At 39.7% G+C, this 18,599-nt stretch overlaps 1 protein-coding gene across 5 annotated transcripts in view; it reads left to right on the forward strand.

The window, feature by feature from the left end:
- Nucleotides 1-18,599, forward strand: part of Ano4 (anoctamin 4) — a 191,340-nt gene extending 172,741 nt beyond the window's left edge. For 3 of the 5 annotated variants that reach the window (XM_058574231.1, XM_046429760.2, XM_058574232.1), the window contains 5 exons: nt 1,247-1,394; nt 7,361-7,480; nt 13,019-13,124; nt 15,169-15,364; nt 17,474-18,599. In XM_058574231.1, coding sequence (XP_058430214.1) covers nt 1,247-1,394; nt 7,361-7,480; nt 13,019-13,124; nt 15,169-15,360 — 566 coding nt within the window. In that variant the 3' untranslated portion in view covers nt 15,361-15,364; nt 17,474-18,599. The remainder of the gene's footprint in view (nt 1-1,246; nt 1,395-7,360; nt 7,481-13,018; nt 13,125-15,168; nt 15,365-17,473) is intronic. The other 2 variants (XM_058574230.1, XM_046429758.2) reach the window with 2 other exon arrangements.

The raw sequence follows: 18,599 nt of genomic DNA on the forward strand, positions 1-18,599 counted from the left end.
TTGGTTATTTCTAGCTTAAAACTTTGGAAACTAAAATTTTGATTTCTCATCACTAATTTTTAACATAGATCTTCTGGGGAGAAGTACTAAGGAGTGAGATTGGCCAAATTATATTATTATATAGTGTGCACATACAAATATGTACAACAAATCCTACCATTATGTACAACTATAATGCACCAATAAAGAAATGTGGGCAAAAAAAAAAATTGATCTTCCATTTCCTTAACTTTGCTTTGCATTTTCCTAGTGTTTTCTTGATTCACATGAAACATAATCTAGTTTTCTAAAAGCAGAAATGAGCATTGGTATTTGACCAAAGATCTTGAATTGAATCAGGTGCAGTTCTCTTGAGAGCTAAGATCAAAAACTGTCTTTTATTCATTTGTGCATCCAGTGCTGAGGGCAGAGTAGGCAGTTGCTCAGCCAATATATGTGTGGAAGAGAATCGAATATAGATGTTCTTGCTCACAGTAGGCTTTTAACCTCCATATGAAACCAGCTCACATTTAGTGAGCACCTACTCAGGGCCATGTCTCAGGGGTTGGGCTCCCAAAGATGAACAGGAGAGACCCTGTCCATACTCTTAAGGAGTTCCCAGTCTGGTGGCATGCTAAGAGCCATATCCAAGTAGTATGATGCATGGCATTTTTGGTTGAAAGGTGAGGCCAGCAAGCCATTGAGATGATATGATTATGTTAAGATCTGCATTCATATGGATATTAGACTCCTGCTGTCCACCGCGGCCTGCTAGGGGACTCCTGGAGAGTTCCCATTGGTTGGGGAAGTGAGGTAGGAGGGAATTCCGGGGGAGGGACTTCCTGTTGGTCCGGGAGAACACCGCGTGAGTTGGTGGGCAATTTGCCCGGGAGCGTATGGGGCATTGGCGGCAGTTTCAAAAATAAAGTTTGTTCCTGCTTGAGTGGCTTGTGATTTTTGTGCCCAGCTAGACTGCGGCAGTGGCAGTTTGACATTGTCTGAGCTCATCTTATCAGATTGTTTTGGTGCCTTATCGTTGACCAGAATTCTCTGACTTATGTCTGATCCTGATCATTAAATCATGAGTACATGGGCACTTTCTCAGAAATTCCTTAAATGCCAAGGTGTTTGGAAGCACAGATTCTTACTCCTAATTTCAGTTGTATTTGGAAATATGAAAGGACATTGAAAACAAGTTACTCTCATTGCTTTCATTCTTACCACCTCTGATGTACATGGAGCTAATACCACATTTCTATTTGAATAGGAATTTGGTATGGAATTCTTGAAGGCATTGGGATTCTCTCTGTTATTACAAACGCATTTGTCATAGCGATTACATCTGACTTTATCCCTCGCCTGGTGTATGCTTATAAATATGGACCTTGTGCAGGACAAGGAGAAGCTGGGCAAAAGTAAGTTGGCTGCAAAACCATTTTGAAATCTCTATTTCCTAGCCTTTGTGTGGTGTTGGGCACTGAGGGAGAAGCCTTTGGCCTGGGGTATGTGGCACATAAGCCTGATAATAAGGCCTACGGTGGTGGGGGGTGGGGAATTATGATGTAATGATACTTCCAGCCAAAAAGGAGAACAACAGATCCCAGATCTACTGAAGGGTTGAGGATCAAACAAGTCAGACAGTGTCTGTATTTCTTCAGTCAAATTGGGGCACAATTCTGTTTGCAAAGTCAGCCACTATATATATTCTATCTATATATATGGTAGATAGAAACCTAGGCAGCATTGTAATAAGTTACCTCACTTTCTTTTCTGTACTTAAAAAAAAAAGTTCAAGAAGTCTTAGCTTACTTTAAAAATCCATAAAGTCAAAATAATAATCTAATTGTGGAACTTTAGGTCAGAGTGGAGTATGTTTTAAGATTACAAGGTCTTCTGGATGCCCCAGAAGTCTCACGTGGGCTGCTGCCTACTACTGGTTCACTAGTCTGAGCCAAATAAATGTGTCCAACGTAGCCATTGTAGTTTGATCAGCCCAAAGGAGTAAAGTGCCACCAAATCAAGCCCATTGAATTATGCATACCTGGCCTGGGTCCAATTTTATTATTAATTCTGCATAAATGCACTAAGGCATGTATGATTGAGAAATGTAATAAAACTCACAATCCAGCTATTTGAAGAGACTTCTGTGAGTTTCTTTACTCCCATAATCATGTGGCCATGAAATACTAATTATCTAGCATCTTTAAGTGAGCATACCGTCCCATTTTAAGAGAAATTTGAAAGACCTAGACTATACCACCCAGCATTTCTTTCTAATCACAACGCGTTGTCAACATTCTCTGCTTGGCTCAACCCAAAAAAGCTTACCTTTATTCAAGCTACTGTCACATATTTTGCATTTGATTTTTGAAACAGCCCTGTGATTGGGACATGCATAATTATCCTCACTCTGAGGAGCAGGAAAAGATTAAGGGAGGCTAAATCCAGAATCAGAAGGCAGAGTTGCTGTTGGAGCCACACCGAGTTAAAGCACACTCATAGAGCTCCGTTCAGAGTTGCACGGCCCTCCCCAGGAGCCAAGGGGACATGGTCATCTGGCTCAACTAACCCCTGGGATTTAGGTCTTAACAGTTATTTCAGTTCTTTCTAATTCCAATAATGGTGAAACCTGTCTTGGTTTTTGGAGAACTAAAAAATACAATGGACACATTTCTGCATAGCAGACAGTAAATCAAAGCTTTTAGAATTTAGCATTCTGCTAGGTTATGTTCATGATGATTAAAATTTACCTAATAGCCTCCTTATTTCAGTTTTATTGGGTTCCTCGGGGCTCTAATGTTCTTTGTAAACCTTGCTCTTTAACTTAAGAGCCCTCTGCCACTTTGGATTTATAGATCTGCCTTTTTAATCCATTGGTCATTTTTCTTGTTTTCAAAGAGTTATATTTACATATGTTTCTTCATGAATCTTATTTTCTGCCCCAGCAGTAACTCTATTACTTTTCAGGACTTTTTCTTCTTTTTCCAATTTAGAAATGCTTTAGAAATGATTGAACTTAGTAATAACTTTGTCAAATTTTACAAGGTCATGGGTTTGGTGGGGCAGGATATGCGGTCGTCAAATCCACTTATGTTTTAAATCCAGCTAAGGAAATGCCATATTTCAGTTTAAATTGAACCTCAAGCAAAAGTCCTCCATCCAAACCCAATCTCCTTGCTTCTTCAGAACTCCAAGGTTCATCCGTGTCTCCTCCTTACTGTTCTTTTGGCCTTTCCTGGCATAGAATCTCCTTTTTCCAACAGCCTTTCTTTACCTACTCCTGTGCCAGCACCTTTCGGTCTGCCTCTGGTTGTTCCTGGCTGTGATGTGGGTATCATTTCCAACCACAGTGTAAACTACTTGAGAATGAGGACCACGTCGTTTACACCTGTTTCTTCCAAGCACAGCCCCTCTATTGTCACAGATACTCAGCCATCACATCTTCAGTAGCATCACTGTAGGGAAGGGGGGAGACATTCTCACTTTTTCAGTCAGATCTTAAAATAAATGGTTTGAAACAATGTCCTCTACACATTGTGTACACAAAGGTTTTTTTTCAAATGTTTTTTTTCTCTCCCCCAGACATATTAATTCTCTTCTAGCTAGGTTGATTCGACCTCAGATTACTCATTATTTGCCAAATGAGGTCACCTCCTCTTTCAGGGTGTCTTCACTTGAGTTCTTTAGAAAGAAGCTTAGAGAATTCTGAGCAGGCATCAAGAGACAAAAGTTATGAAGTAAAAACATGAAGATGTGTATTATAAAATTTTTCTGCCGACGAGAGTTAAAATTTCAGTCCACAAACTAAATATTTTTCCAGGCAGCCCAAATAACCAGTTGGATTACTTTTCTCCCACTGAATATAATAAAGTCATTATTTCATTATCAGGAAGACATGAGGTAATGATTTTTGAAACATTCCATGGAGACACATGCAGGCCTTAAAGTTCTCATGAGGTATATGCCCCAAAATGATGACCTTAGTTAGTGATATAAATCAAAGCTGATGTTTCCATAAAAACAGCGGTTCATAAGGGGTTAAACCTTGATCAAGAACTCAGTGCTCAAATGTGCACAGAATTGCCTACAAATATATTGCTTAATAAATAATAAGTAACATATTTGTACAAAGTCAGAATCACTTAAATCAGTTGATACCATCGCCATTCGCAAAGTTGTTTTTTAAAGGTAAAGTTTACTGTGCAGAGGTCTTTTTCATCTCATTCATAATACTGGACATTTTTATTGCAACAAATCAGAAGTTGCAATGAAATCAGAACTTTCTTCTATCCTCATCTTATTAGCCTGAGAACCTTTATCTATAAAGCATACTTGATTTTAAATGTATAAAACCAATCAAATTTCCCTTAGCTTTTTCAGCCTTTGATTCCTACCTCCAGGGCATTGGTGCCACAATATCCTGAATCTCAAAGACAAGTTTGGTAGCATAATTCAAAAACATTCTTCAGTGAGTTTTTTTTTCTGAAATCCACAAACTTTAAAGTCAACTTCTGGTTCTGCTCTTTCTCTTAAAACTGGTGATAATGATCACTGGTCCATCCTTTTCCTGTATATTAAAGGATTGAAAACAATTAGTAATGAAGGTTTTAAAAGCAGAACTCTTACATTTGAAGTTTTCATTTTGCTTTTGTTTGGGGTGTATGTGTATGTGGTACTGGGGTGCTGAACCCAGAAAATTGTGCATGCTAGGCAAGTACGTTAGCCCTGATCTAAACCTCTAGTTCTCACATTAAAATGAATTTGATGTTTTTAGAAGTTAGTTGAAACAGATGTTTCCTAATTCAAACAATGCTATTCTTATAAATAAGACATTTTCTGAATTTCTTTTCTTGATAATACCATCAGAGCCCACCTACCTGCCCTTTAAGAAAATTGACTTTATCATTGCAGCAATTCCTTTACCTGATACCTCTTCCCCCCCCCCCTACCGCCGCATCTTGTTTTGGTACCACTCACTTCCCCTGTGGGATCTGCTATGTCTGAGTCCCTCCTACTCTAACAGTACCTGAGTGAGTTGACCCATGGAGACCATCAACTGGACTAAATACAGAAAAAGGGTGGGAAATCTTGTTGCTGTGACTAAAAGATCTGACCAGAACAATTTCAGAGGAGGAAGAGTCCACTTGAGAGCTCATGGTTTCAGAGGTCTTAGTCCATAGAAGACCAGCTCCGTTCCTCAGGGCTCCCGGTGAGGATGAACATCAAGGCACTAGAGGGTGGTGGCAGAGGCCAGCAGCTCACATCACAGATCAGGAAGCAGAAAGACTCCACTGACCAGATACAAATATATACCCAAAGCCATGCCCACCTCCTCCAGCCACACCCTACCACTTCAGTTACCACTCAGTTAATCTCTATCAGGGGATGAAATCACTGATAGGGTTAAGGCTCTCACAACCCAATCGTTTCTTCTCTGAACGTTCTTGCATTGTCTTACACGTGAGCTTTCAGGGGACACCTCACATCTAAACCGTATCATCATGATAGCTTCAATGATTTGATGTTGGCAATAGCTAAGATTCTACTGGGGTGAAAAGAATTAGCAAGATGCCTCGAGAGCTCAGCATGAGCAGCCCCTCTTCTTCTCTGACTCTGGGAAGACTACACATTCCTATATTAGGCCCACATTTGATTCTTTGCACTCAGATAGGGTGATGACCACTCATTAAAGATGCAATTTCCACATGGGCTTGTGACTGGCTTTATGTGCATATACTTAATATATAGGTTCACAGATATATCCTCTTTATTCTTGGGGATGAAAAATGAAGGATACTGTCCATGGGACAGGTGTTCAATTTAAATTTTGTCAATAATGTTTTTAAAGAGAGCAAGCAACAGACAGAAGCTTTAATCTCAATCAAGCCTCAGGGCTGCTTTGTGAGATAAGAGTGAAGGAGAAGTCAGGAATATTCCATTTCAATGCTGGGCCTGTGTGGGGTCAGTTTCTAAAGCGCCTTTCTCTTCCTGCTGCTCAGCTCTTAAGAATGCTCTGCTAGAGTCTGTATTTCATAAAATCCAGCCCCCTCTCTGTGACATCTAATAGCCATCAAGGCACTGATTTATTTTCATGTCAAGCTCTGGGCAGTTCATAGATGAGGGAGCCATCAGTCCTAACAGCTCTTCAGAATCAAAATAGGGGAGGGTGGAGGCATGTCACACACCCAGTGACCTTTTGTGTAACCTGTAAGTGACTAGACAGATGGGGCTTTGAACTCCGTTGGATTTTTATTTCTTTAAGGCCATGATAAATCCAGTGATTTGTCTCAAGCAAGACAACATGTAGAACTGCTCACGTCACCATTTTGGCTTAATGTCAGCAGCTCAGGATAATCACATCAGACATGTTAATGAAGAGAATCAAGACTATGATTTATTCATTCAGTCAGTAATTATTTATGGCCTTCCCGTTAGGTGCAAGAAATAAATAACATGAATAATCACCACTCACATTTATCTTGCTGGAGGCTAAGCACCGGAGCACATGCTGGACATACTTCATTTAATTTAATACTCACAATGACCCTCTGAGGCAGGTGCTTTTGTCTCTGAGAGAAGTTACAAGGGCTGGGAGTGTAACACGGTGGTGGAGCACTTGCCTGGCAAGTGCAAGGCCCTGGGTTCAATCCCCTATGCCTCTGTGCTCTACCCCCAACACACACACCACATAACTTGCCAAGATTATGTGGCTAGAAAACAGCAGAGCTAAGATTTGACCCTAAAGCCCAAGACTTTAGTATTCTAGCGTACTGCCTCCCAGCACAGAGTGAAAGTCATGTGTGGTTCTCAATGGGGACGTCTTTCCAGAAGGGATGGTGTTTCAACTGACCATTGAAGAATAAGTAAGAAAGGGTGAGGAATTCCAACAGAAAAGAGGCCCAAACACCGTGTAGGATGGATTCAGAGTGCAGCATGTCTGGCGCATATGATGCGAGTTCTGGGTGGGAGGGGGACCGTGTTTGCCCTATCATGTTCTAGGTGTTTTGAATGAGTTCCTTCACTTTTAAAGAAGGAATGCATTTGTGTATGTGTTTATCCTCAACAAGAGGGGCTGTGACTCCCATGCGGATTGATGCCCATCATGGGCTCTCTCTTTCACCTATTTTGCTGAAGCATTGGTTGGGGTCATGATGTTCTGTATGATGATTCTGCGCCAAAGGGATTAGAAAAAAAGAAATGACTCCCTCCTGATTCAATATGCCCAGGGCTTTTCAGCAAATCCCAGCTTCAGTTCTTACGACAAGGTAGGGGTAGCTCAAGGCACTTGCAACTGCAGGGACTTCTATGAAGAAAACCTTGAGTGAATTAGAGGTGGAGGGCTGATCAGTGTTCTAATTATAACATTTGTATTCTCTTTCAGGTGCATGGTTGGCTATGTGAATGCCAGCTTGTCTGTGTTTCAAATTTCTGACTTTGAGAACCGGTCTGAGCCTGAATCTGATGGCAGTGAGTTCTCAGGGACTCCTCTCAAGTACTGCAGGTAAGTGCAGAACTCTGAGAGTGGCTCTTCCAGAGCTGGGCTAGGTCTCCCAAGGGGTGATTTTGCTCCCATACCCCTTTCTGGTTGAGTGGGTTTAAAATGGTAGTTCACAGCCTTGACTGTGCATTTATAGATCCCCTGTGGAATTTAAAAAACACCTCCTGTCAGGGTGCTAACCAAGCCAACTAAAACAGACTCTCAGGAGCTGAAACTCAGATATCAGTAGTGTAAAGCACCCAGGTGCAGTTGAAATTAGAGAACTTCTGGTTTAAAGGGGAAAACTGATAATATAGTGGTGAGGACTTACATAGCTGATCCAAGAACAGGTGGTTTGAGTGACAGCTGTTGAGAGCACTTGTCCTGGTTCATTTCTCCCTCTTGTCCATACTGAAAAACATGACACATCCAAATGTTCAACAACTCAGATGTATGAGCAGAGTCCCAGCTGATTGCAGATTTTACCTCAGTAGCCTCTGCAACACATGTTCACTGTCACTCTGTCTCCCCCTCTAAGAGGAAATCAAGCTGTTCCTCTTGATATTTACCTATTCATTATTATGTGAACAAGAATTTGTTGAGCACCTACCATATGCCAGGAACTGTTATTTTATTTAATAATTACATCAACCTTCAAAGGTAGGAAGTATTATCCCAGATGAGAAAAATCACTTATCAAAAGCTTAATGAATCAAGTTCAAATGCATCTTTTCTCCTACTACTTTGGTTGATGTTATGAGAATTTTGTGGATTTCCCATCATGATATTCTGTGCTTTCCCAATAGCAAAAACATGAGGACCCTTGGATAGAGGGACTATGTAATGAGCCACTTCAACCCCTCATTGACAGCATGGGAAGCAGAGGACCCAGTTGTGGTATTTGATTTGTCTAAAAAGACACAACAAGACTGGAGGTAGAACTCAAGGCTCCTAACTTTCATCACAGTGTTGTTTTTTTTTAAATAGATTCATTAGCAAAGGGACCACATGCCACTCTGTAACACTCTCCCACATGCCGCAAAGACCTGCAAAGGACTCTCTGGGAAGAGCTGTAATACTGAGGCTCCAGTGTAGTTCTTTCTGGAGTTAATAAGCAATGCCCTTGGATAGGAATTTTCAGCTTTCTGTGAGCCCAAATGAGATGACCCTTCTTTTATAAGTTACCCTCTTAACTACACTCTGAAAAGTATACTCGCCCGTTCTCTTTCTTTTGCCTACAGTTCTTTTCTCAGTGAAATGAGCACAGGCTTCTCAGTGAAATGGGCACAGGCATATAAGCTAGATGTTTGGGACTTACAGAAGCCCAGATTTGTTTACTTGGTCCCAGTCTGAGAAGCTAGACCCTAGAGAGCGGAAACTGGTTTGGCCTATTAAGAACAAGTGACACACTCTATACTCATCATGTAGACAATGGAGACATGAATGTCCAATGACCTTGGACATGAACAGCTAGCTCCAATAGGACAAGAAATCAAAAGAGAAGCCAGGTGGGCCCCATTGCTATGCAGCAACACCACATAGTCCACCCCTTTAAATACTCATACCACGTCACGGGTGATCCAATGACTGCCAGGTGACACCAGATGACTTCTTTCCTCCTTCCACATGTATGAACAAGTCAAATGAGGAAAAGTGGCTGGAAAATAGTACAGTCCTGCTCCCTGCTGAAAGCTGGTTGGGAAGTAAGCAACCAAGCAACAGTAGTTGATGCCTCCCTGCTTCAATAGATATTCCATGTGCTCATGAGACCGTTTCATACATAGAGTGATCGAGCAAGGATTGTTAGAGGCATACAGGAGTCCAAATATAAAACGGTTCAAAATAAAACACCAAATATTTTTTGAAGTTAAGAACCTTTCAGTCATTAATAAATAAGATAAAATGGAGAGCTTGTTTCATGTTTTGCTTCCTGACTCATAATTCTTCCTATTTGTCCCACATAATAGCATAAAATACCTTCTACAAATTACTAATATGAATGGGATTGTCAATGCTGTTATCATTAATTTAAATTATGGATGTTTTGTTTAGCATTATTTAGCATAAAACTGTACTAAAATAGTATTTTCAGATTTATTCAAAGTTTTTAAATTGAGGGTTATATATATTTGTGTGTGTGTGTGTGTATATATTTATTTATTTATTTATTCAACAAATATGTATATATTTATTGATGTGTGTGTGTGTGTATGTGTGTGTTAATGATAAAGATGAAATTCAGGAGAGGGAAAGCAGGGAAATGGGATGGAATACAGAGGTGGGTTGGATGTATATATTCCATCCTGAAAAATAGAAACATGGGACTTCTATTTTTAGTCATGTAACAGGTGTACTTGAAACAGCTCTCAGGCTGAAAACTTCTGAACATGTGGATAAAATTTTTTAAATGTCTTCTCAAGTACATTAACGACCTAGGAAGAAAAATTGTTATCCTCTAGCCAAAACTAAATGAAGGCAGAACCCAGAGTAGTACGCAGATTGTTGCAGCCAACTTTTACCCAAAGAGAACTTGTTGCACTGGGTGGACTTGAGTTTTGTTTCTAGGCCTTCCATGGTTAGAGAAGCTGAGGGAAAACATAAGTGACCACTCCATGAGTAAATCTAAACATATACTATATAAACGACTGTACAATATGCACACAGAAATCTGTTGTACAGAAGTGAAAAGTTAGCTACATGCATCTTGTAATGTGGTACTGTAAAAAATAAGCCCCAGACAACTATACAGTATAGTGTCCTTTGGTCATGTTCAAAACAAATGAAACTAAGCAGTATAATATTCAGACAAATGTATGCATATATACACGCACACACAAATATGTGTTGATCAAAATGAAATTCAGCAGAGGGGAGGCAGAGGAAGGGGATGAAGGAGGAGTATAGAGGTATCTGTAAGTTCCTGGTAGTGTTTTAGTTTGGGGGCTTCATGTTGGATTTATGAGAGTTCTTTATATGATTAAAGTTTTAAATAAATCAATATAAAAATTAATTAAAAGAGGACCATGAATGAAACAAATTCATGTTGTAAAAATTAAGAATTATGATTGGGCCAATTCTTTGTACCTGAGGATCTTAATGATGTATAGAAATGAAAAGGATAAAGATATTGTTGTGGTTATCAGATACATAGAAAATGGGATAAAATGAGACCTCAAAAGTATATTGCACAACTAAAGATGCCATTGCAGAAAAATGTATACAGTATGATTTCATCTATATAGAGTTCAAGGAGAAAACTCAAGCACTATTTATTTAGGAAAACCTATGTAGGTGGCAAAACTCTAAAAGAAAATCGAGAGGATGGTTGTTACAAAAATTAGAATAGCAGTGACTTCTCAGGGTGGCTGGGAATGGGAGCAAAGAATTTATAAACCACTGATCACGTTCTACGTCTTAACTTGGGTGGGGGTCCCAGGAGGTTCACTTTTCACTCTTTCTGATACATATCTACTCTCATTTTCACAGTTTGAAAATGGGAATGAAGTAACTATACCTGGTGCTAGAAAAATGTTGTTTACAAGCCAGTCATCCATTTCTTAAGAAATAGAGGCAGCTTTAAGAAATGCATCAACTTAAGCTAAAAGGGAATAGTCTGCCTTTCTATATGTAAAAATGAAGCCAAGAACTGAAAAGTCATTTTCTGAAAACATTTCTGAGTCCCTTCAAAAAATTTCTTCCAAACATTAATGCCACTGGACTACCTAATGTCTTTGAAGATTAAAAGAGTATGACTTTGATTTTATGAGCTTTGAAACTCGTCTTCATGGCTGTTTCTACAGCGGCAGAAGGAAGTGTTTTTTTTTTTTTGTACAAGTGCCAGGGAACAGGAAACCAGTCATTTTGCAAATACATAGCACCACATCAAAAGAAGAGAAACAGGGCTGGAGGTGCAGCTTAGTGGTAGAGTACAAGAGCTTAGCATGCAGGAGGCCCTGGGTTAAGTTCCCAGTGCAACAAACAAAATAAAAGGCCCAGATGGCATTTGCCCATGGCCTTTTTCCAAACTTCTGCCTAATGGAAAAGATCAGTAGAGTCAGAGGTAAGCTTAGGTTGAAGCAGGAACTAAAAGCATTTGCAATAATACTCTGCAAAAGCATATAATAAAAGAATTGTAGAGTTATGTGTGAGACAGACTCCAATTTTATATATAAGGAAAACTGATATATCAAAAAGAATTCTCAGCCATAGTAAGCACTATTGTATAAAAGCTTAAGTTGTCAATCGAGACAACTCTAGAAACAGTTTAAGATCCTTTCTTTTATGTACTTTTGTCTAATAGTCAGACATATGTATGATAAATGCATATTGCTACTTTACTTCTAGAATATTTACTTGGGCTGTATCTGAAATGCAGATAACTAAAGCAAAGGAATTAACATTTGTTTTCTATACTGCAGAAAACACAATTCCTTCTTAATTTCTTCATCACAAGTATCACTCTAATGACAAATAATCATGATACATATTGCTATGTATCCATCCATAGACACTAATACTAATTAAGATGGTAATTGTGATGATGATAATTGTGACAGCTCATAATTTATTTTTCTCCTTGATATGTTTCAAAGATACTCTTCAGAGTACATTATTCTGTATCCTCATATGGAAATCAGCGTTGACTTTGAAGTTAGAGACTGTCTCACATGAGAACCCAAATAATCATAATTTTTTATTGAGATAGGAATTTTGGTATATCTACATAGCAAAACTGTCAAACAACCAATAATTCCAAATCATTCTAAATTTCTAGAGATAATGTAAAGAATACTGGGTTCAAAATGCATGGAAACTTTATGACATCGACAAGTCACTTTTCAGTTTTCCCATCTATGATAGCCACGATAATGGTGAAGATAAAATAGAGACATGAATTGAAGTTCCTAGAATAGTGCCTGAACACAAATAGGTGCTCAACAAACATCTGTGTAATTTAATGCTGATTCAAAAGCTATTGGAGGATATTTTAGGAAAGACTCTAGTAGCAAGTGGAAGAATCCAGTGTAAACTGACTTAAGCACAAAGTGATTTATTGTTTCAGAAAAATCAGAAAGTAGAGAGGGGATATGGGCTTTAGTAACAACTGGATCTCAAAACATGAGTGAGGTCAGTAGGACCCTACCTCACTGCTGGTTCCACTTTGTTTTAGTTACTCCATTCTCAAACAGGCTCTCTCTCCCCACACAACTTACGATGGCCACCAGCAATTCCAGGCTTTTACCTCTGGTGGATTTAGTGATAATCCACATGGTTCTAACAGATGTACTGATGATGCGTCTTACTGATGAAGTCTGGCTCATCTTTGAGTTGAGAGCGGGAGGGGCAAGCCCTGTCCAATCCCATGGATGATTCCCCAGAGGAGAAGAGATATTATTTTACCAGAAGAAGAAATGCTGGACAAGCAAAGCAACAGATAATCTAGTATAGAAAAGCTTTTCACACTTTGCTCCAGTGAATGAGGACTATATAGTGGGGCTGGGAGAGATCTGATGGTCAGAAAAATCATACTTTGGAATGCAACCTTCTCTTGTGCATTTATAGATACAGAGACTACCGGGACCCTCCTCATTCACTTGTGCCCTATGGCTACACACTGCAGTTCTGGCACGTTCTAGCAGCCCGATTGGCTTTTATCATTGTGTTTGAGGTAAGTTTTCTCAACCATTTCCATGGTTTTCTTTAACCTAATGAAGTCACTAGTAGCCATCCAAAAGGCTAAGTGATGAGTATTTGCAATGTGACTATCTACTTCCAAAAGTAGCATCATCATAGTATGTTGTGTTTTTTATCTTTTCTTTTTCTTTAATTGAAATGTTTGATTTTTCCAAGAAATATTTGCAAGTCCATTACTGATTGATTGTTAATGGAAAAGTCAGAAATCATTGGTTCTGAATTTAATATTTCAGGACCGTGATTCTTAAACTTTAGGAAAAATACAATGTTTCCCACTGCTATTTATAGAGATGCTGGTACTTCATGACTAAGATTTTTTTTTTCACTAGCCCTCCACGATGATTCTGTTGCAGGAATTCAAGGAACATAGTTCGGAAGCATTGAAATGAATGAATATTACAAGTGGTACCTCTGATTGTATGTCATCATGGAATTATTTATACTCAAACACATAAATAAGTACTCATTACCTAAGATTAAAAATAGACTTACAAAGTATAATCTTCTAGCAATTTCTTGTATTATGTGTCAATAAAAATATATCATCTATTTCCTTTCAGTCTTTTAGAATATTGCTATTAAAATAGTTGGCATTCCTGCAACTTTAGTCATAAATGTAAAATTTCATCATACTCTTGGAGACTATTCCATCATGGTTATTTTCTCCACTCCACGGAACCAAGAAAAGATAATATTAAGCAGCTTTTTCCTGAAAATTAGCTTCTCGATGGGTCAGTTCCTTTTTGAAGATTTTGGTTTTTGTTTTGGGTACTGGTGATTAAACCCAGAGCCTCTTTACTACTAAGCCACATCCTCAGCCCTTATTAAAAAATGTTTTTTGAGACAGGGTTTCCCTGAGTTGCTTAGAGCCTTGTTAAGTTGCTGAGGCTAGCCTCAAACTTGTGATCCTTCTGCCTCAGCCTCCAAAGTTGCTGGGATTACAGGTATGTGCCACCATACCCAACTTGAAGAAGATATTTTAACCTAACAGTCTTACAGTTTTTCAGACAAAATAAAGAGGGAGCTTCACTCGGTTAGTATTCAACTTTTCAAGAACTTTTCCTTTCCTCTCAACATGTCATTGTTAACTATTTCAAAATACTAGCAGACTGGGGTTATAGCTCAGTGGTGGAGCACTTTGCCTAGTACATATGAGGTTCCATCCTCAGCACCATATAAAAATAAATCAATAAAGGTATTGTGTCCATCTACAACTAAAAAATATTGAAAAAATAAATAAAAATACCGGAGACACACAGAAACGTTTCTTAATTGGCAGAATTGTATGTAATCTATGTGTCAAGTTTATCAAGTTTCAAATAAAATGAAGAATCGTTAGCACAACCATTGAACATGATTTTTGTCATTAATAAATACTTGAGAACTCTAAAGGCCTTTACATTGTCATCTGGTACTTTATTGGTCTCCAGGATATAGATGAACAGAAGTCACCATGATTCTAAAGTTACACCTATTTGTATTTCAGATAAAGAATTTGGGGCAGTTTTACCAAAAACTGAAAGGAGCATTTCCCTGGATCTACTGATAATTCTTACGACCAAGTTTCATAAAAAATTTGGCCATCTACAAAGCATTTTTAAATGTCTTCTTATAATTTTCACTGTACCACATATTCTATAGATGAGTGAATGGAGGCTCAGAGCAGTTAAATGACTTATCAGATAGACAGATACTGTGAGATAGTGAGAGCTGCCAAGCCAGGACCCACTCCTAGGTTTCCTGATTCCAGGGTGTAGGATCTTCTGGTTCTCCTTTGAACTCTCCAGGGGTGCCTTCCACACCTTCTCCCCTGACTGCTCTCCCTCTTCCCTGGGTAGAGCGCTCAGACCCTGTTCAGGTCTCACCCATCAGTTGTCTTTTCTCCGCTGCCTCCCCAGCCCCATCCCACTTCCCACACACCCCACAGGCTTTTGCTTGAGCCAATCCCTGGAGCTCCTTCCAGAGAGGGATGGACCACACACCTGACTCTGTTGTGTTCTCCTCTGTTGTGTTTCTAGCACCTCGTGTTCTGTATAAAGCACCTCATTTCCTATCTGATCCCAGACCTCCCCAAAGATCTGAGGGATCGCATGAGGAGAGAGAAGTACCTGATCCAGGAGATGATGTACGAGGCGGAACTGGAGCGCCTCCAGAAGGAACGAAAGGAGAGGAAGAAAAATGGAAAAGCACATCACAATGAGTGGCCATGACCAGGTAGGGCAGAGGTGTGCCCCTGGCCAGGAGCCTGGGGATGGGAGGGGCTGCTTTAAACGCTGAAACAAAGCTCACCATTGTTCCAGTAACAGGGATTAAAATAAGCTCCTTAGAAGCTTCCAAAACCAGTTTGTTCCCTTAATCTTTGCAACTTGATCTTCCCCTGCTTCTCACCTCCTGGTTGCTCTTCTCACCTCCCTGCAGACTCTGGCCTGGCAGTCAGGGCCTTTACGAGCTGGCCCAGGTGTTCCCTGAGTTAGCCTTCCTCTCCCTCTACTCCAGCCAGGAGGTTCTCTTTAGCATCCAGGGCAACACACTCCGTTTTCTGGTTGAAGTCAGCCTTTCATCTCACCCAGCATGACCTTGCCTCCACCACCCATGCAGTGCTTCCTGATCCACGGCACCCATACCTCCAAGAAGGCTTCCCCAGACTGTCAGCCCACTGACATTCCTCCTAAACTTCTCTGCTTAATGCCATCAGTACTACATGTATTGAAATACACTGATTTGTATTGTTAATTTATGGACTTCAAATAGTTCTCAACCTCCTTCCACACAATTTTAAGTAATCGAAATCTCTATGGAATATAATCCTTATTCTTCCAACTAGCTAACGTAATATTAGACACAGGGCACCTAATAAATGCACTTCGATTAATGAAGGTAGGATGGATTAAGGTGAATACGTTGTTAGAAAACTCCATAATGTTCTCACACATCCTACCAAAAGGTTCTGAAACTTCCTCCCTGACCAATCAGTTATTAGCTGTGTAACCTTGGATAAGTCAATTTCTCTAGACCTCAGTGTCCTCAGTGATGAGATATTTACAGCAGCTCTCTGTTCTGATACTCCATGAGCCTAGTATTATTATAGGATTTCTTTTGTCTTCCTTGCCTTTCCATTCTCTCTCCTTCGTGTGATTGAAAACTGATTTTGAAGGCATTTTCCAACTTTGGCCTCCAAAGGAAAAACAACATACATAGGGGAACATTATGTTCTTTACTTTCCCTGTAGGCTAAGATGTAGGAGATAACCTGCTCAGGCATTTATTGTTAAGTTAATAAATGTGTATCAACCCAGTTCCATGTTAATTGTCCAAAAGGTTATTATGAGTTGAATATGAGGATGGACTTGGAGAAAATAGCCTAGACCCAAGCCCACGGGAATAAAAGTGGTACATAGATGTTGAATACTCAAGTCCAAACTACACTCGGCTACACTAAAGGCAAGAAAGGTTTTGCTAGTCCATAATTTACCATGTCTGCTATATGGCTATGTGACTTTGGGAAGATTGTTAACATCTCTGAGCCTGCCTATTGAGCAGAATTAGTATGCAGCTCAAATAGGCAATGTATATAAGAAATTTGCTAAGCAATAAAGTCTATAGAATACCAGCCAGGATTTGTATTGTTGTTAGGCATCATGTTGTGGTCTGCCAGAGTCTTTGTCTGGCTTTTCCTTTCTCTTTTTGTGTGATTTTGCACAGAGCATTCATGTGGATTCAGCTTCCACATTTTCAAAAGTTAAGAAGTTGGACTAGACAATACTTTAGGAGACATTCTTGCTTTAACCTTCCGGGATTCTGTGATGTGCTCCAAGCCTTTGGCCGTCTACCCATTCTGATCACCTCTTTTCTTGATCTGGTCATTTTTTTGGAGGAGAAAGGTCAACTGTATGCGGATGGCTTTGGGTCTGGTGGGAGACAAACATTACCAAAGAGAATTGCTCCTGAGAGCTCCAGTGGCCAGAGACCAAGGTGTAATTGAGTGGCATTATCCACACCTTGATGCTATGCTGGCTGGCAATCAATCACTGCAGTTCCTTCTGGCCTCACTCCTACCAGCTGCTTTCCTCCCACAGGGACCATTGTTCATTTTTTTCTTGAAAGCATCGTGCCTGTCACCATTCCCAAGACAGTTGCCATGTTGCTTCACTTGTGTTCTCTGACTCAGTCTGCTCCTCTGTAAAGCAGGCATCATAATGTTGATGCCATACCTGACTCAGTTTGGGGTTACAAATTCCTTGAATGCCTCCTCAGGACAAAGCATTGCACATCCTGGGAAGCCATGGGGTACAGCAGATCTTGATGCCTTCTTTTCCCTTTCCAGGTTATACTTCATTTCCAGGCCAAGGACCTGAATTTTGTTTACTTCTCCCAGCTGTGCAAAAGCACATTCAAGTGAATGACTAAAAATGCAACCGCAGCGCATGTTGCAGACACTGGCAGCCGCAGGGCGGCTGGGCGCCCAGTGAGGATGGGTGGTGGAGTCCCGCTGCTGTGAGATCACGTTGCAGTCCAGCACACAATTGCTGTCTATCCATAGACCATTCTCGACCAAGCAAGCATGCACGTCACGGGCAGTTACATTCTCAAGTTTTTAAAACCAAGGGGAACTTGTATACTGGACCTGTTTTTCAGCCTGTTTGCTACCTTTTTTGCATTCGATTCCATGTGAATTTTACAGACCCTGGGCTAAAAAGGGTATTCGGACACCTGGACACACATTCCTAGGATATCATCATGTGGTCCTAATTCCCTGTCACCAAATGACACAGACAAGACCCTGTTTACAACTTTTTTTCTTTCTTTCTTTCTTTTTTTTTTATTTCAGATCTTTCTGAGGAGATTATTATATATGACATATCTATAGCTATGTGTATGGCCATAGATGTATTTCTGTGTGTACATATGTATAGTCATATATTCCTACATATGTACATACAAATACAGAGATATATAAAGTACATAGAAATTCCTTACTTGTAAATAGCCAAAACGTACTGACATGAATGATGAATTTTCACATTTAAATAGTCATCAACATGAAGCCATGTTTAATGCTTGTATAATGTGATGCAATAAAATTTAAAATAAATTTATGCACATGGAATATTTTCAGCTGGCTGTCCTTAAATTCTGTTGTATTTTCTTCTCATAGACTAAGAGGCATCATAGCAGAGTACGACCTTCAATGTGAGGTCTATCAAACCCGCAACGCGCCTGAGAAATTACTTCACCCTCCAGAGAAGCTATATTATTTTCTTCGTCACCTTTTCCATCTATCTTCTTGGGATATCAAACAGATTAATTAGAAATCACTATGAAGAGTTTGAAAATGCAGTTTGTGGATATTGGAATATAATAATCGATAGTTACTTTTATGACCCTGCCTACTAGCACGTTCTAACTTATTCTAGGAAGGAGCTGCCTATTTGGGGAGGAGGAAATATGTT

The sequence above is a fragment of the Marmota monax genome, unplaced genomic scaffold (genome assembly GCF_021218885.2).
Source record: "Marmota monax isolate L192 unplaced genomic scaffold, Marmota_monax_Labrador192_F-V1.1 WCK01_AAM20220418_F8-fsc00051, whole genome shotgun sequence".
Classification (NCBI taxonomy): Eukaryota; Metazoa; Chordata; class Mammalia; order Rodentia; family Sciuridae; genus Marmota; species Marmota monax.